This window comes from Gymnoscopelus microlampas (genome assembly GCF_963454915.1).
Source record: "Gymnoscopelus microlampas genome assembly, chromosome: 4".
NCBI classification, from domain to species: Eukaryota; Metazoa; Chordata; class Actinopteri; order Myctophiformes; family Myctophidae; genus Gymnoscopelus; species Gymnoscopelus microlampas.
In genome coordinates this window covers 45,371,213-45,391,780 of record NC_139941.1, presented here as the reverse complement: position 1 = coordinate 45,391,780, position 20,568 = coordinate 45,371,213, and the positions used below count along the sequence as shown (strand labels likewise).

The 20,568-nt window shown below is 40.7% G+C and overlaps 1 protein-coding gene across 1 annotated transcript; it reads left to right on the top strand.

Annotated features, from left to right (window-relative positions):
* The first annotated feature begins 7,707 nt into the window (after positions 1 to 7,707).
* On the top strand, positions 7,708 to 19,550 carry LOC311043412 (ectonucleoside triphosphate diphosphohydrolase 2-like). The gene is made up of 9 exons (XM_084054648.1): positions 7,708 to 7,935; positions 12,488 to 12,605; positions 13,144 to 13,294; positions 13,831 to 13,990; positions 14,428 to 14,655; positions 16,509 to 16,781; positions 17,382 to 17,501; positions 18,652 to 18,786; positions 18,871 to 19,550. Exons 1-9 carry the CDS (start codon positions 7,819 to 7,821, stop codon positions 19,078 to 19,080), a joined length of 1,512 nt encoding a protein of 503 aa, XP_083910774.1. The 5' UTR covers positions 7,708 to 7,818; the 3' UTR covers positions 19,081 to 19,550.
* Positions 19,551 to 20,568: the final 1,018 nt, after the last annotated feature.

Below are 20,568 nucleotides of genomic sequence, written 5' to 3'. Positions count from 1 at the left end.
ATAAAGAGCAGATGGTACTCAACCCACATTGTCTTTTCTGTGCATGAATTTAGCACAAAAAAGGGCCATATATAAATAACAGATTGTGTTGTATATTACATTATTTGTAAGAGTATCAGACTAGTATACTGTGTTACTCAGCAATATCTTACAACAAATGCACAAAATCTCTGTACATATTGCATTAATATGTACCCCATAAGCACCGGGTAGTCTGCATGTGGGATTCTATGTAACACTTCACTCACTTCCAACTACACTCCAGGTTGCAACCTGCAGCTGCTGCTGCAAATAAGAGTGTGTTCTCGCTCAGTGAATCAGTGTGGTTAAACTAGGGTTACTTCAGTTTGCACTCAGCTGACATTCAGAACGTGGAGTATAGCGCCCTCAGCTGGTTCAAAGATGTTAAATATAGTAAGTTTCAGACACTTTAAATCAGTGGTTCCCAAACGTTTTAGCTCGACACCCAAAAGAGTTTTGAGCTTGTAGATCAGCTATTTTCACTACGTATTAAAGGTTTTTAGCCTATAACCCTTTTCTAATTCATGGTATTTCTTAGATTTCATTCATTCTTTCATTCATTTATGAAATTCTATTGAAAAATGTTTGAATTTGCATTTCATTTGTGAAGTATTGAGAATTTTGGGGGGGAATCTTTTTGTAAATGTTTTGAAATAGTAATAATTAAAAACAAAATGTGGGAAACCAAAAAAATAAAGGCATATTTTACTGTAGGCTACTAGCGACCCATACAAATGCATCCGCGACTCACAAATGGGTCCTGACCCACTGTTTATGAAACAGTGCTTTAAATGGCCTCACAGTGACAGTGATGCAACTTGTTGCAGTTGATCCCCACAAAACTGCATCCAAGAGGTAGAGCTGTCCTTGTCTCATGTATGTTGGAACATGATATGAGTCACTGTATGACCGAGTAGACTAATAATCCAGTCACCCAAAATTTGAGAGAACCTGACATGGCATGCTATGCTTTTTATTTGTGTTTTTTCTAATAATTTGGTCATTAAGGTCCACTGAATGAGGAGGCCTAGCCATTCATTTTTGTAATTCAATTCAACAGTAAAATATATTCAAAATCTGACCAATCAAGACTACTACGCAATGCTGTGTGACCACATTATGATACATTCAGTCATGCTTTATCTACACTACGATCTACGCTACTAGATGCTCTGTCAGAAAAGGATGTGGAGAAGGCATCTTTTGCATGTGCTGATGCAACCGAACAACTGAAAAAGCTGTTACGTTTGATGGCTGAGTTTGATGAAGTATGTACTTAATTTACCACAACGATCTGGCTACTGCACATGGTCATTATGTCTGAAGCAGTTCATCCACGCTGGGCATGCAGGTCTGTGGGAGGAACACAGCTGAGGTAGAGAATATGTTACCATAACTTGTAATGCTACAACCTGTCTGCCCTACTAGCTGGAATCAATGAGAAGCCTACCTACACTGGCTCCAAACATTCATGGAGAATTCAAGGGTGAGAAGTTGACTGTACATCAAACTGAAGGTCGTTGCAATGGTATCTGGACAGACATACACATGAGAAAATCTACAACATCTGATGCCAAGAGCCAAAACTCTTCACTGGCATCAGTCAGCAACAGGCCTGGAATTTCATCTTTTTAGGGGCAAGGCCACTTGGCCTTTGCCCTTGTAAATTTAAGGGCACCAAGGCCAAATGCAAGAACACCATCAAATAAAACAGTGATATTAAGTCCACTGACACAATACATTCAATTTAAGGGTTAAGAAAGAATTTGTATTAAATATGAAGTATACCTATCAGTGAAATATTTTTTTTTTGTACAAACTCCTGAAAAGGAGTTCAGAAGTTCGTACTCAGAGTCACTGGACTGGTTTGAAGATGGGGATGAGAACTGAGGAGGAGTTAAGAATTCAGAATCTTGACAGTGAAATAGATAACTGTAATTCTGTACTCTGTCCGGTGACCTTATGTCCTGTAACTGTTGGCCCAACAGCTAGTGTATGATTAGTGCATGTGAGTTTATGTTCTCTTTGTCACATACTCTGTCTGAGTTGTCTTTACACCTGGCAGAGGACCTTGATGTAGCTATTTTTGGTCATCCTTTTTGTCAATCTACGCTCTTGCAAGGGCCTAGTTCAGTTGCATATGTCCTTCTCTGACCACAAACGGTTCATGTCCTGAACGGTTCATGTCTGTGAAGACTACAGCAAAGAGACAACAAGAGACAACTGTTAAATCAGCTGGGGGGCAGTGTGGATGGGGCACCAAGGCCGCTGTGGCAGATAATGTTTTGAAGGGCAGAAGGCCAAACTGTGGGGCAACGGCGTCTATGGCCTTCATGGCCTCCCTGCCCTGGTCAGCAGCCAGCAGCCATGGAGAAATACTTGCGAGCTCTTCCAGTTCTGACAGCAGCAAGAAAATGACAGTTAGACTATAGAGCACCGAAGTTTGACGTCACTGCCACTAGAAGGTGCTGTTTCACGGGTTTGTGGCTTTATTTTTTGTGTTGAAATCCCCATTTGGGAATCTTAGATCACGTCATATAAGAACTGTGTTCCAAACATAAGCACACCACCCTGGCGTTTTTGTCAGGGGGGGTGGCTCTGCATCGTTTATGATATTCATTCATATTTGATACAGCCTGTTTCTGGCGAAAATTGAATTAATTCTGCCTTAAAAGTCTTAAGAACTACTACTTCCGGGTCTGATATCACTGTCCCTACAGCAGCCGCATTCATGGGAAATGTAGTCTTTGGGTTGTTTGACTTGTTTCTAGTGTTTATATTGTGTTACTCTTTGGGTAAATGTGTACATTTACACCTTCAGTCGATGCTTCATATCCATATGAGTAAAATCGCCAGGATGGTGTGTTTATTTTTGGAACACACTTCTTATATGAAGCGATCTAAGATTCCACAATGAGGATATCAACACAAAAAGTAAAGCCACGAACCTGCGGAAAAGCGCCCTCTACTGGCAGTGATATCAGGACTTCGGCGCTCTATAGCCCCAATAAAACTGCCACATTTGAAGCAAAGCCAAAAAAAGTCACTTTCCATGGCACTCAATTCTAAGAGGGTCTATGAGGAAGAGAAGGCGGAGGTCTTCAGTCATGAATGGACAAGTTTCCCATGCAGCCTCCCTGTTTGAGCCAGATCCATCCCTGACCCTTGACCAAGGTTATGCCATGCGTAAGGGAATAAGAGAAGAATCCTGACTATTCGGCTGCAATCAAAACATCCCTTAACAGCTGCATCGAGGGATGTGTGGACTGCCACCACTCGACAAGCCTGTTGCAATGGTAATAGATGCCATGGTATTCATCCAGCATCACCAATATCTTGCTAGCAGCACCTTCCATGAACTGCAAGTAAAGTACCTAAAGCAACTCCTTCGTAGTAAGTAGCAGCGAGATGCAGTACAATCCACATGACAGGAATGCCGAATGGTGGCAGTCTGTCCAATTCCTTCCATGAGCTGGGATGTCTTGAGCTAAATACTGTTGTCAGCCTTCATGCCTTATTCCCCTACGCATGCATGCCATAGCCTTGGTCAAGGGATGGATCTGGCTCAAAGAGAGAGAGGCTGGGCAACTTGTCCACTCATGACTGAAGACCTCCACCCTCTCTATGGATGTTGGTAGCCACTGTAGGCTTCTACCTTGTTATGGTAACATCGTTTCTACTTCAGCTGTGTTCCTCGCACAGGCCTGCACAGGCCTGCACGCCCAGCGTGGATTAACTGCTTCAGAATTAATCACTATGTCACTATGTTCAGCCAAAACATTGTGGTAAATGAAGTACATACTTCATCAAACTTAGCCATTAAACAAAATGGCTCTTTCAGTTGGTCAGTTGCATCAACACATGCAAAAGATGCTTTTCTGACAGAGCATCTAGTTGCTGGACATTAATGGTAAGCACAGATATGCACTCCAGGTCCTTCTCTTCAGTGATCAACCATCTGGCAAATGATTCCAAGTGTAGGGCAAACCTGACTGAATGTATCATCATGTAGTCACACAGCATTGCGTTTGCTGAAAAGGATGACACATTGGCTGATGTCATAACCCATGGCAAAGATAATCTTACTATTGAAGTAAAGATTAAAATAATAATAGAGTTTATGGTACAAAGAATAACTATAAATAATTTGGAAAGGTGTATTTCTTAACTTGGTGTTGTTCACACATGTGTTCTGTGTATCTGGGATGCATTGCATTTATTGACAGCCTACATAACTCACTGAGGATTCTAAGAAAAAAAACCTTGTTCACATCACACAGTCAAAAACAACATTGAACAAAAATTGCCATCATTTTTCATTCAGTGGGCCTTAATGACTGAATTAATAGAAAAAACACAAATAAAAAGGATAGCATGTCAAATTTTTGTTATTGTTTCTCATAATATATGTATTTTATATGTTATCAGGGCGTCCTTGAAAAAGAGAGCTTGCTCTCAAAGGGCTTCCCTGAATAAATAAAGGAAAAAGAAAGAAAGAATGCCAGGTTAAACCCATTTTCTTGAGCTTTTGGGCCTGTCACACTCTTGTCTCTGTGTTGATGTATTTGGGGCAAATTGTCCTTGACTGTCAGATTCATGTTGGTGTGTCCACTGCAACAACAGCAATAAAGGCTTGACGGCAGGGATTATGTTTTTGCTCCGTTGCTCCGTCCGTCCGTCTGTGAGCAGTTAATCTCGGCCACCACTGGACCGATGTGCGTGAAACTTTGCAAGCACCAGTAAGCAAAGGAAGAAACTCTACAGCAATATTTTCTAATCGGCCTCATGGTGGCGCTATAACGGGCCAAGTTGTACCATCTGATGTACAAACTATATTTAACCCTGCAGCTTCCTCGTGTCATGGTGGCTGCACCTCAGGACTGACACAGTTGGGCCACTCCTGCAAACTTTGGAAGGCAATCTTAGCCAATCAGGATGGAATAAAAAAATTCTGACATATCCGTCTTGGTCACATGACTATAAAGATAATGTGTACCGATTGGCATGATGTTTGGACAAAATCTGTAGGAGTAATTTAAAAAACTGTTTTGCAAAATTCGGCCTCCTGGTGGTGCTATAACAGGCCAATGGGAAAGATTTGGGGCAGAGGTTCTGCTCTGTTTGTGCACAGTTTCACCCTGCTCGGTCCAGCGGTGCCGGAGATTAGCTGCTCACAGATGGACGGACACACACACAAGGACCGACGGACAGGGGCGAAAACGTAGTCTCGGCCACGCCTTTGGACTGTTTATAAACGTGTATCAACATATAACAATAAGTACAACGTACATGCACAACAACAAGAGAAGAGAAATAGTTAGGAATCTAACAAACATGTTAGGAGCATGCAAAAGCATTCAGAATGTGTAACATGATTCCTTTAAGCTTCCTTTAAGCTGTAGGCCTATTCCTTTAAATCCCACCATGCCCTTCAATGTCAAAGCAATCATCTTTAATCTGTTTGGACTTTCCAGTTTCTTTTGCCACAACTGGCAAACTTTAAAAATACACCTATGGGAAGCACAGTAATGTTCCAAGACTATATCAATATATATCTGTTTAGTGTTTACCTTAATGGACTTAGTTTAGTTGGTATAATTTGATCTCCTCTTGTCCTCAAGTAACTGTCCTCTCCAAAGCCAACCATAATAATAAGTACATCACCTTGTATGCAAAAAGAAATGCTACAAATCATAAACGCAGCATCTGTTGTGAAGCTTTGCACACACATTCCCACTAGACCAAGGAAGAACTATAACGGGCTATAATAACAGGCCAAATGGACCGGGTCCATTTGAAACCATTTGTACTCTCAGAGTTATGGGGATCTGTGTGGCCCTAATGCACACCAAACTGGGGGTCCTTGAAATTAAGAAATATTGAGAACCACTGCTGTATTATGTCCTCTGAACATTTGATAGTGTGTTCTGACAGGCTGTATCAGGGTGTGGTTTGGCAACCTGACTGCTCAAGACTGCAGACTGCTACAAAGGCCTGTGAAGACAGCACCAAAACTAATTGGCAAATAATTACCATAACTTCATAACATTTACACCACTCACTGCAAAAGGAAAGTCCAAATCATCATTAAGGACACCACATAATGTGCTATTCTCCTTCCTTCCATCAAAATGTTACCGGAGCATCAAATCGCACACCCTCAACAATCAAGTTGGATTTAATTGTCACTCATACAGGAACAGGCAGCAAAATGTTGGGGGAACATGTTCCTGCAGAGACTGTGCTAACTAATACAATACGGTATGATAATAATAATAATAATAATAATAATAATAATAATAATAATAATAACAATAATAATAATAATAATAAGGGTAATAATAATAAATAACAATAATAAATAAAAAACATCCGTCTCAGAAACTGATTCCTTCCACAGGCAGCCAAATTTCTGAACAGATGATGCACCCATATGCACCGCACATTGTTATTGTATAGCTATTATGTAATGGTATATCCTGTAGCTTGTACATCTGCTATTTTTTAAATTAGCAATCCTCTAGGGGTCCCTGGCACAAAACCTTTTCAGATGGGGGTCCGTGGCCAAATATATATATCAATTCGGGGGTCCTTGGCACAAAGAAGTTTGAGAACTACTGGTATAGGCTGCTAAGCAGACAGAGGCTTATGGCTTAAGTTAGAAATGACAAGAATGAAAGTGAATGAGAATTGTGCTGCCTCTTTGACAGCTGCAATGGAGGAGCTGCCCTGAGCAAGTCATGACCGGGCACGGGCAGCTCCTATATGTAAATGTAAAGGTGTATTACTGGTTCAAAACATGCTCAGTGTGGCAAAACAACCGATTACAGTGGATTACCAACTAGCATCCTTATTGTGGGGCTTTTGCAGAAAATAGCTGATCGACAAGCTTACAACACACTGCGTTGTAAGCTTGTTGATCTGCTATTTTCAATGAAAGCTTTCCCCACAATAACAGAAAACAGAAAACAGAAAATACACTAGCATAAAGCCCTGAGGGACTCCGGTCAGTCAACCAAATAAGGTTTAACTTAAGTGGTTATGCTTGGTTTATGCTTTGTCATACACAGTGTCACAACTCACGAGGTGAAAATAGCTGATCTACACTCACAAGCTTAAAGATCTGCTATTTTCTGAGCAAAAGATCTGAGCAATGAGCATAACTTGCGCATAACTCTTGGATTTCCAGTGTGTAACATATCTTACTTATCTTACTGTTTCACAACAGCAAGATAAGAAATGACTCTGAGAAACCCATTAATTCCAAGAAACAGATCAACACATTCTTGTTGAACAGATCCATAGGAGTATAGTAGTAGGAGTAGGCTATAGCCTTTCATAATATGATATACTCCTACTAGGCCTACTACTATACTCCTCTATGGATCTGTTCAACTAGGCTATATTATAGTCTACTCTTCACGATTCACAATTTCACTAAATAATTTCCATGTGCCATGATCATCTCCTATTGGTAAACAGCCTTTTATTTAATAGATAAGTCAAGTTCAGACTAATCTCACCCATGCACTTGGAAAAAGAAGCCTAATCCTGTCATGATAGGACAAAAGCCATGACCAAACCCACATCTGCGCACACCCAACCACACACACACACACACACACACGCACACGCACACGCACACACACACACACGCCTTTGATAGCTGTGCACGCTCTCATGCTTGCTGGCACCAGGCAGCAAAGAGACGCGCCAGAGGCAGACAGCTCTCTGTGCAGCAGAGCTTACAGATCAGCTCTCTGTGTCAGTGTGCAGAGCTTACAGATCAGCAGCAACATGACCATCCAGTCCTGTCACCTGGTGCCTCCTGCTGTGTTGCTGCTCCTGGGAATAGTGGGCATACTGCTGGTCGTTCTTTCTACTGAAGAGATAAAGGAGCCTCCTGAAAACATGGTAAACAAACTAATTATCCTTACCTGCTATTTGAAACAGCGGTAATTAGTCTGCGATGCTGCGGTGCGGTCTTACATGAGACTGTGGTGCGTGTCGTCGTGTGTTAACATTAATGAGTCGTTTTGGTGGCGGTTCTGGTCTGGAGCGAATAATATATGAGTTGCTGGCGCGCCGCAGGTCGCAGGTGTTTGTTGGTCAGACAGGGAGCGGAGCACCTGCTGCTTCACTGACCTTTGCCCGATCAAAGAACGCTTTAACACCGGAAATAATGCTGTTACCGGCAAGTGTTTATATCCGCTGTTCTCACGAGAATATCTCTGAGTTATAATGCTGCGTGTTTAACAGGTGGTCAATCATTAGGCTACAGTCACTGTCACACCATCAGTTGACCACTTGACTCCACAGCCACAACTCAAACAATATATGAATTATTTCAGGTTAATGTAGCCAGCCTACCGCTACTGTAACTGTAAGTTATTATGGAAAATATGCCATTTGTGTAGAATTTGGAGGCTATATTGATAGGTAACAGGAGGATAGGTGGGCACTATAGGGATATCTGGGCACCTCGATGTAAAATTAGCCAATGTTTCCAAAATGTAAAAAAAAGAAAATTAGAATATTTGAAAAATGGTCTTGAGTAAAGTATACATGATTAGAACATGCTTAAACATTGGACAATTAGGTCTAATATTTCTACAGTTGCTACACATTGCTACAAAACCTGTAGGCCTATATCCAGTCATTTGGGGGCATAAACAAGAAGTTAGGATAAAATTAAGTCTGATAATGATGTACCATGCATGTTCACATCATGTATAGCCTACTTTACAGTACTTAATACCATTTTTCGAATGTTTTATAATAGTATAGGTAAATTCTGTAATATAGGTCTATCATACAATTAAACTAGGCTCATTAATGACATGCACTGTCTATGGATGTCTAAGTTCTAAGAACTTTAGGTGGTAAAGTGGGATACTTTGCACTGAAACTGGGTGGCCAGAAGAGAGCAAACCACTGTTGTGTGTTTAGTACCAGCATGCATCCTTTTGAAGTGTGCTGGACAACACTGCATCTCAATCACAACCCACTCATTCATTGTCAACCAGATAAAACCAACACACACACACACACACACACACACACACACACACACACACACACACACACACACACACACACACACACACACACACACACACACACACACACACACACACACACACACACACACACAATGGTGTGCATTTTAAAGGTGTTCTGTAATTCCCAGGTGCTTTGGGCTCCCTTCTCAGAAATTATTGACAAACAATGGGTATTGGGGGTATTAAAAACCCTTGCATCCCTCGCCCCACCCTCCGGCAGTTCTGTGCTTTGGTGTGCTTTGCACTTTGCATTGACTTTGCATTGACTTTAAACAAACTACAGAAGCCAAAAGGAAATTCAGCGCAGAAGATGGAGACAGAACAGAGAAAGACAGAAAGAAAATGAGGGGCAAACAATGAGAGATGCAAGCATGCACGTGTGCCATTCAGTAGTATAGTGTCTTGTGTTAACTTCAATCAAGGGTTCCTCTTTTGTGAACTGCACTTTGAAATCATTTTCAATGGATCTATGAATAGAGGTTATTCCACAATGGACCATGTTGGGCCATCACTGAAATTGTCATTGTCAAGCTACTTTGTCAAACTGTATACTTCAAAAGAAGAAAAGATGAATAAGTCAATAACAGCACAGAAAGCAATGAAATGAATAATGTAAAACCTTTGCCTGGCTGCCAATTTCTGTTTGTAGCATTCAATAAAGATAGCTTTCACAGTTTTTAAAATGAAAAGCATTCCCTTCACAACAAATGCATATGCCCACATCCTGGCAATATTAATAATACCTCAGAATGATATAGCGCTTTTCTACATTATTTGTTAGTGCTGCAACAATTGATTATTTTCTTATATCAAATAATCAAGAAGCACGTTCTTTTTTTTTACTTTTTTTTTTTTTACATATCAACGAATCAACGTAAAAAATAACATATTATATAATAGACTAAATCGATCTGTGTGATTAATCACTCAAGTCAAGATCTATTTTATACTTTGCCGTACAACTGTGTCACACGGAAATAGCGAAAATAGCAGATCTACAAGCTCACAATGTGTTGCTTGTAGATGGTAGAACAATGTACCGTGAGCTTGTAGACCTGCTATTTTCCCTAGTTAAAACATTTTAATAAAACATTTTTTTATTTTTGTTAAAATCGTTGCATTGATATTTTTGTTATAATTGAGAAATCAATTAGTTCGAATAACTGTTATAACCCCTATTATTTGTACATGGAGTTGTGTTGACATTGGTGCATGCAGGGAGTCAGGGCCATATTGACTTGTAGGCTATCTGATCACATCGTCAAATTGTCATTAAGAAAATATTAAGGCAGTTAAAAGCCAGAGGAATAAATGAGTTTGTGGATCTGTTTGAAACAATCTAAGCTGATTCTCTCTGAGAATCCTCATGCTTAATCTATCTTTGCCTTAACTCATGATGCACTTAACATCAGCTCCCTAACATCATCCTTGATCAGACTGCAGTATGTGCAGAACTCAGCTGCCATGAGGGTTCTCACTCGTACCAAGCCTTGGCAGTACTCTTAGTCTTGAACACCTACTCCGCCTTCGGTTAAGTTCGGCATCACCTACAAAGCTTTCCGTGCCCTCCCAGGGGTATTCGACTAGTTTAGGCTGGAGGCCATGATTGTAAAAGTACTTGGAAGTCAGGGGGCCACAAGACTGTGACAACAAAAATGAAAACAATTTTCATGGTTAACCGTTTACCGTCTAGTTTACATTTCCAAGTAGCTTGTGGCTAGATTCACTACTTTTAGAATGACGTAGCTTTCAAGTAGCTATTTTTCTTTTCACCATGTATCTGGGTAGCTTGACAAAAGATTCATCGCTATACTGTACATTTTCAGCTGCACAACATAAGAGAGCATAACAGATGTGTTTTGAGTGCGGTTTGTCCACCTCATGCCATCCATTTGTAGCTATTTCTGAGAAATACATCAAAGACAGAATTCTCCATCTGTATCCATGTTTTAGTTTTGAGTGGATTTTTTCCATCACACCAAAGAAATAATTCTCATTCTTCATCTACTCTCTCAACTAATGGTTCATGAAATATATCCTAAAAGCTCATGCCCTTATCAGCGAATGTGAAAATGGAAACACTTTCACAGTGTCTGCTCTGCCTGTCTCCATTACTCTTCTCACAGAGACGCTTCATTGCCTGGAATGCACAGAACACACACTGGAATACCTACTTCCTGTTTTCTCAAATTGAAAATCGAAATGTGCACTTTATGCATAGCCTGGTAAACCCTCACGGTCACGGAATTCAATTTCATTTTCATCAGATTGAATTCCGCGACTGGGAAGGTTTACCAGGTTACTATAAGGGCTGTCACACAATTATCCTATCAAATATCAAAATGTATAGTACGCCATAATGGACATACAGTATATCCATTGTTATGTCTTATAGCAGATAACAATGGACAGCAGGCAAGTTGTCTTGATGAGAGTGCCAGTTGTTCTTGAGTGAATATGAACAGTCTGGATACGGCAATCCAATATGGTGATGAGAGTCTTAATTCATTTCTTTTACAAATGGTGTCCATTTGTAAAAGAAATTCACATATCAACGAATGAACGTAAATATGGAAATACAATGGAAATACAGTCAGGATGGCACTCTCCGACACCGTCTCTTTGCAGGATGATACCATGTTTTGCAATAGAATTATGATTTGAATCAATATTTCTAGCTTTGCATGAAATATAAATCACACAATTACAAATTATGCACTACTATGTACTACAGTATATAGCATTTTCCCCACAGGCTGGTGGATGGTGTCCATGATGTCCATGGTTTTTGATTTTGGATACTGGTGGGTGTTAATTTGGGACGCTCAGCGAGTTACAGACATTACTCCATTCTAAATAGTAGCCTACATTTTATTCGTATCGGTTAAATGCTTAATTAACCATTAACATGTTTTGGTTAACGGTCGGTTATGAAATACAAACATCAAAATGGTCCTCCTGTACAACCAAACCAACCATCCAACAATAAATCCCTACTTTATTTATCTTTACATATGGAATGGAATATGGAAACACTAGCCCCATGGTACCTATTGGATCTCCTAGCAGATGAACATAACCCATTGCGGAACCTGCAGTCTTCTGACTTGGATCTCGTCTCCGTCCCTCGTACCAGTATAGGCGAACCTTTGGGGATAGAGCCTCAGTGTGGCAGCCCCGCCCCCTACCCTCTGGAACTCTCTCTCCATGGAGATTCGCCAGGCGCTAACACTGGACTCTTTTAAGTCTGCACTGAAGAGACACTTGTTCACACAGGCTTTTTGGCAGCTAGTATGCTTATTTGTTGATGTAAAGTGTCCTTGGGTCTCTTGAAAGGCCACAAAAAAGTTATTATTATTATTATTATTATTAACATGATATTTAAATGACTCTCCCTGTTTCAGTATGGACTCGTCTTGGATGCAGGCTCATCCCACACAGCAATGTATGTCTATAAATGGCCGGCTGACAAGCAGAATGGCACTGGCATCGTTACCGAGCACAGCGAGTGCCACGTTAAAGGTGAGTAAAACGTGATGTAAAACATACAGATCTTATAGAACACAGAATATGAAATGAACAGAAACAGCTCTGATTGGGAAACATGATAGTCACTGTTGCTTTCCTCTTTCCTCCCTTGTACCATAGTATTGTCATTTCCTAGTCTAGTCATTCGTTCCTGTAATGATTAAGTTAAGACTGTTTTAGCAACATGCCAGCGTTATGTCTTGTGCAAGTTTCTGTTCCAGGGCATATGGTCCATTTCCTCACCATATGGTGCCTAACCTTTGAGTGCCCCACTCAACTGTTCCTCTTATCACTTACTTTAGCTTTTAGTTTGACTCTGTTTCCATAGAAACACATAACAGTTGACATGTTTCTGTGTGCCACTCATCAAATCAGAAAAGGAAGTGTTTTTGGGGAAGGTCAGGTCAGGGGCTTGTTACGCGTAACTACTTTCTCTCTCTCTCTCTCTCTCTCTCTCTCTCTCTCTCTCTCTCTCTCTCTCTCTCTCTCTCTCTCTCTCTCTCTCTCTCTCTCTCTCTCTCTCTCTGTCAAGGTGGAGGGATATCAAGCTATGCAGGCAACCGTGGAGGCGCAGCCCGCAGTCTTGAGCTCTGTCTTGAACAAGCAATGAAGGATATCCCACGATCTCGACACCACTTAACCCCTGTCTATCTGGGAGCCACCGCTGGCATGAGACTGTTGAAGTGAGCGGAAAGGGTCCTATATGTTAATGTTCAAAACACAGACATTAAGTTATCCTGGGACTGTATTTCTTCAGTTATGCTGTACATGCCTTGAATCAGTGGTGGAAGAAGTACTCCGATTTTGGACTCAAGTAAAAGTACCAATACCACAGTGTAAATACCTTCTTATGAGTCAAAGTACAAAAGTATTAGCAGCAGAATATACTTAAAATAGCAAAAGTAAAAGTACTCATTATGCAGAATGCCCATTTCAGAGTTATATATTTCATAATTATTTATCATTAATTACCAAAAATAGCCGATATAGCTCACAATGCATCGCAACGCGTTGCGAACTTGTAGCTCGGCTATTTTTGAAAGATTTAGAAGATTTTTGATTAATAATTTTCTTAATGATACTATTAGAGTAGAAAGTATCAAGAAACGGAAATACACAAGTAAAGTAAAAGTGCATTGAAATTGTACTGAAGAACACCATTGTCTTGAGATTGACGTTGTTGTCGGTGGGTTATACTGTCACTATCATCTGGTTATAGCATAACCAATCCCACAGAATCACAGAAGATACTGGAGGAAGTGAGAGGCAAACTGCACTCTTATCCTTTCAAATTCCGAGGGGCAAACATCCTGAGTGGTCAAGAGGAGGGGGCTTATGGCTGGGTTACAGTCAACTACCTGCTGGAAAACTTTGTCAAGGTGGGCTTTTACTGTCTTATATATTATATTTATTAACATATTCAAATCCCCAAACTGAAGTTTTACAACAGGTTTCACTTAAGTTATATAGATCAGCGATTCCCAACCATTTGGCCCACTGGTGGGCCGTGAGGATATTGCAAGTGGGCCCCCAAATAATTGGAAAAACACTAAGATCAAACAAAACATGTCATGGTATTTCTTTCTTTAAAATATGTTTTCATTGTTAATACCAATAAATAGGAGCGTAAAGTATACTATGTTTGGTTCTATTGATTCAAGCCGGAACACAATTGATTGATTAATAATATTAATTGCTTTTGAGATATTCAAGTGGGCCCCGGCCCCCGATCCAGAAAAGGTTGGGAACTGCTGATCTAGATATGTGTATATATCTAGATATAGGTCATGATAGTTCTTTTCTCTTGACACTACAGTATGGCTTTGTTGGCCGCTGGCTGAGGCCCGGCAGAGATACGGTTGGAGCTCTAGATTTTGGCGGCGCCTCCACTCAGATTACCTTTGAGACCGCGGCAGAGGTTGAAGACAAGAACAATGTGATGGAGCTGAGGCTTTATGGACGGAACCATCGCCTATACACTCACAGTTTCCTGTGCTACGGCCGAGACCAGGTCCTTCGGAGACTGATGGCTCATTTAATCAAGGTACATTTCCCTGGACCTACTGACTGATACACAGGGATATTATCCACTTGAACCCCAGCATCCACCCATTAAGACAATCTTTAAGTGGATATTTTGACTAAATAGGCATGTTTATTTTTTAATGCAAGTCTTATTTTGTGTGCAGTTTGATTCGCCTCATTCATTTAGCTTGGTTTATGATAGTCTGGGAGGGTTAGCGTCGGAGCTTGGACAGCAGGGGCGCGGCCACTGCGTTGTGATTCAAATCAACAGCCAATGAAGAAAAGGGGGCGGGATCCACATGCAGTGGGTGATGCATCTAAATAGGATCGACGGGAAGCAATTTCCCCTTGAGAAATTTCGGCCGCCATTGTTGTGTACTGCTGTTTGCCTCTCGTCGGACTTTTTAGACGAGTTGCACAGCTCTCAGACCGGTAAGAGGCGTGTCCGCTCAGATTCAGAGCGTGACGTACATCCCGCCCACAAATACCAGGGCTGTGGCCCAGAAGTTCCTCGCCAGAGCTGGCGAAAACTTCTGGGAACTCAGATTAGGTTTATGATGAATTAAAAGGGCATTCATGCACTCTGCTGTCTGCTCCCTCTATGTTGAATGTCCTGTAAAATTAAGTTACAATTCCGTAACTTGGGCCCGGACTGCTGGCGTAGCAGTCCGGGCACCTAGGGTGCTATGCCTGACAGCGTGTCGCGGGTTCGAATCCCGATCCTGACAACCTTTGCTGCGTGTCACTCCTCATCTCTCACTCCCCATTTCCTGTCAGTCTACTCTACCGTATCTATCAATAAAGGCAGAAAAGGCAACAAAAAAACAACCTGAGGTCGATTCTACAAATGCCTTCTAAATCTGTTGTTCTCAAACGTTTTCGTGTCAAGGACCCCCAAAATGATTATGTATTTGGCTGCAGACCCCCTCCCATCTGAAAATGTTTTGAGCCAGGGACCCCCAGAAGAGGGATCTTTTTTTCTTCTAAAATAGCAGATCTACAAGCTCGCAGCACGGCACAAAGCGATGCGCTGTGAGCTTGTATATCTGCTATTTTTGATCACTGCTATTTTTGATCTGCTGCTATCACTGTTCTAAATCCTAAGAGTTTCCTGAAGAACTTGTTGGTATAGTATATAGCTTGACAGTGAGGAAATAGCCAGCACACAAGGACAATGAATGTCCTTTTGACATGGTATCATTTACCTCTCACTGACAGAAACAACGGACGCGTTCAGACCAAACAGGTTGTCAACAAATACATTGTGTGCTGGCTATTTCCTCACTTTCATGACATTATTGAGCCATGAACCTTAAGACTTTTTGAATTTAATCTGGGGTGTTGAGGGCCTTCTGCTTTGCGGTCATTTCTCCCACAATATATATATAGCTAAAATCTAAAATAACACAGATGCTTGCTTCCCCGGTTTTAATGGGTTAAGGGGGAACATTTGCCAAAAATATCAGATCTACATGCTCACTGTGTATCTCGAGAACCGTCAAAACCAATAAACTTCACATTTGGCTCCAGAACGGGCATTCTGTCACGATCACATGCAAAGTCAAGGCAAATACACACGAATGATGGGCGTCGCCCGCGAATGTGGGTCATTGCCTGTAGTACTGAGGTCATATTACATAATAGCACCTGCTGACAATGGGTACTGCACTAGTTCAGTTGGATTGAAGCATATATGTTGAAACATATGTTAATTTATCTGGATGATTTTATGAACTTTGGTGTAAACATGTAGCTTTTTCGAGACTCAAACTTGCATTGCACTGGCCACTGGTGCATTGCAAACATGCTTCATAGAGAATATTTGAATGGCTCCTCATCACGATCATTATTTTCTTGACATTTTGTCCTCAGACTCAAGGGCCAGGCCCCATGCTGTCCAACCCCTGCTATCCAGCTAATTTCAACGTCTCCGTCAACTTTGGGAAAGAGGTGTTCGACTCCCCATGTACTACAAAGTACAGGCCCACGCCCTTTGACCCGCAGGTGACAATGACAGTGCAGGGCACTGGACACTATGAGCACTGCCTGGGCAATATGTCGCAGATCTTCAACTTCGACGCTTGCTCTTACTCCAAGTGTTCCTTCGACGGAGTCTTCCAACCCAATGTGACAGGAAGCTTCATGGTGAGGACTCTTCGTTACAATCTTTTAGTGCCTTTTTTTTTTACTAAATAGCCATGTTTATTTTTTTAATGTAAGTCTTATTTTGTGTGCAGTTTGATTCATCAAAGTTCATTTTACCTCATTTATTTAGCTTGGTTTAGGATGAATTAAAAGGGCATTCATGCACTCTGCTTCCTCTATGTTGAATGTCCTGTAAAATTAAGTAAAAATTGCATAACTTTACATTTTTGATGAAAGATTTAAGATTTTTCTGTCTATTGGCTCTTATTATTATGCTGTGTAAATAATTGCTTGTCTGTCAGAAAGTATATGTAGCCTATTGACTGCTGCTGTTTTACCTATTGGTTAAATCCTGGAGTATTGTTCACTTGTCATTTGTGATCTTTATTTCTCAGGAGTGATAATGGAGATGAATGACAAAATGCATATGGTGGAGATCTCATCTTGGATTTAGCTTCGCTACGGGTTATCAATCACTGGTTTCAAGGCTGTTTGAATTGCTCTTGTTCTCTAGGTCTGATGACCATCTAATCCTCATGGTTACTGAACCCAAGACATGGGTTTGGCTGATCACTCACTATGTCCGTTTACTGTCCACAGGCATTCTCTGCCTTCTTCTACGCACACTCCTTTCTTCAGCGGACAACAGGCATCACTGTGACATCCCCCTCACTTATGGAGCAAGCAACGCGTTCTGTCTGCACCATGAGCTTCTCTGAGGTACCCCATAGCAGAGGTTCCAAACCTTTTTCATTTCAAGGACGCCAAGTTTGATATGCATTAGGCCACGCACCACCATTTGATATGATATTGATCTCTGGAACCCCAATCTACACTAACCATAGTTTAGCTGGGGACCTCCTGGAATGCCCTCAAGGACCCCTGGCCTGGGGGTCCCTGGACCCCAGGTTGAGAACCAGTGCCCTGGCCTATATCACACATCTCTAATAGACCCAGTGGATTAGTTCAGAGTGTTATTGGAACATTCATCTAATATACAAGTATTAAAGAATTATTATTTATTATTTACTCTTCAATTTATGTAAACAGTGTGAGGTAAACGAGTGGACTCAGTATGATCATAGTGTTAATTTATATCTGCCCACATTTTCCTGATTTTAATAAATATCTTCAGATTGAAGAAGCCTATCAGTAGAACCTAGAAAGTTCACACTTTTGGGCGTGACATGCATGATAGACGTGCTAGCCTAAACCGGACTTCACACCCACCTTATGTCTCAGAGTAAGGCCTGTTTCTTTCCACTGCTGTGAGTTGGTAAGGGTGTTATTATACATATTATTGTGAGAGTGCTGACAAATTAGTTTGGTATTATAATACTTATAGTTTGGCACCCATCATACTCCGAAGACGTTTGAGTTGGGCACACCAGTTCCCTTGTTTCTTGCTAAAACCAAACTAAACAGGAGGGGGAAACAAAATGATCCATTTTATTTTTGCAAGAGACATATAAATGAGAGAAATTATTTAGGCATTCAAAGGGCACTTTCTCCTATGAAAGCAATTGGGCAGGTGCTTGGGCACTGGTTCTTGGGCACCAGCTCAGAGTCCTTGTGGTTGGGAGGTTCAATCCCTGCCTGGGTCATACCAAACTAAAACAATTCCTCCCTGCTTAGCACTCAGCATCAAGGGTTGGATTTGGGGTAAGTCCCTGCGACATACTAGCGTCAAGTCCAGGGGGTGTACTTGTACATCATGCTGCCTCAAGCTACAGAAACAGGAGATAGGCTCCTGCCCTATGGGCGTCATGGCTCAGGGCTTAATTATTTACTTGGGCACTAGTTGGTTCCATGTGTGCACGTGCCTGGTGGACGTGTCATGTTAAATCTTAACTCTCGTCTATCCACACAGATGCACGCAAAAGCACCAGAGCAGGGAGCGCGCTTGAAGGATTACTGTGCTACCTCAGTGTTCATGCAGGTCCTCATGGTGCGTGGATACGGCTTTGATGAGCTGTCCTTCAATCAGGTCTCTTTTCAGAAAAAGGTGAGTGGTCATGTGTTTTTATTGTTGGGTACATTTTAGACAATAGGACAGTGATACAAATGACTGTAATACTGCTTTGTGCAGGCTGGAGACACCTCTATCGGGTGGGCACTGGGATACATGCTTACCCTAAGCAGCCTGCTGCCAGGAGAGAGTATTGGACTGATGAAGGCTCTACCTCCAGGACCCTGGGCCAGCATCATCTTCATCTTCACCCTCCTCCTCCTCGCAGTCTTGTGTTACCTCCTAGTGATCACCTGTCAAAAGAAAAAGGGCAATGGAGACATTATCTGAGGCAATTTGGCAAATGTCTTTGTCCCGTGTTACTTTTTGATTATTGCACTGTTCTGTAATAGACTTTCATTCATTCCTCCATTCAAAAAACAAACACAAAAAATGTCCTTTGTATTTGTTTGTGTACATGCATCTGATTTTGTCAGAATCAGAACCCAGCTTTATTGTCACTTCACCAGTTTACAGAAGTAAAAAAGTGGGTGAAATTTGTTTTTGTGCAAGTTTTTGTGTGAATTTACTTAAATAATGTTAGCTTAGCCAACACATGCACTTATTTAGTAGATATATATTTACAACATATTCACTTTCTATGTGGAGAGGGAAATTTCTGTGATTACTGCTGGATTACAGTACCATATTATTAATGTGTCAACCCAAAATTTCTGTTGCAATGACGATCCAAGACAATGTCAACAATGTCAAACAATACCATGACAAAACAAGGAATGCAGAAAAATAAAGGAATAAAAATTAAAACCACATATTTTAATATGCCCTCTTGTGTCCTTATGTAACGGCTGTGGTCACAGTAAATAATGAGGTACAGAGACATAGGCCTAATCTTTTTTTATTTTCCTCAATGGGACATTTTCATCACCCGTTATTGGAATGCATAAATATTTCACATTCAATCAAACCTGTTATTGTGGTCACAGATATAACACACAGATCAATGCTGATTTGTATATGACTGATAGATAGATTGATTGATTGATTGACGTTATATTGACAAAAATGTGTATATCTGTCAAAAGGATATCATTGATTGATTGATTGAATATTTTATTAACAGTTTCCAAAAAGGTATAGTGGTACGATTATACAAATGGTGCTAAAAGGATAACACAAAAAGCCCTGAGGGCTTATATCCATTGTGGTCCTCTGTATTCAATTCATCAATACATTTAAATTAGAAAAAATAATATGCAATAATTTGCAAAACATCATCTATACTTGTAGTAATACAAAAGAATTGAAAAATAGGTACAGTTAACAGTTGTGTTCATTATTTTATTTGGTTTATTTCCATGCAACCTAAGCCTTGCACAGTGGTGGAAAGCAACCAAGTACTTGTACTTTAAGTACAATTTTCAGTACTTTTACTACTCCACTATATCTCGGAGGAAAAGATTGTACTTATACTCCACTACACTTATTTGAAAGCTTTACTAGTTACTTTGTAGATTTTGATTATTATTACAAAACATACATAAACCACTTCAGCCCTATATACATTTTAGCCTTTCGAAAATAGCCGATCTACAAGCTCACAGGTGCGACGCATTATGAGGTTGTAGATCAGCTATTTTCAAAAAGATTTTTATACATGTTACACATTTGAAAACTTGTGAAATGGGACATTCTGCTCAATGAGTACTTTCTACTTTTGGTACTTTAAGTACTTTAAGTTTGATGCCAATACTTTTGTACTTTTACTCAAGTACATTTCCGGACTTTTACTTATAACAGTATTTCTACATTGCAGTA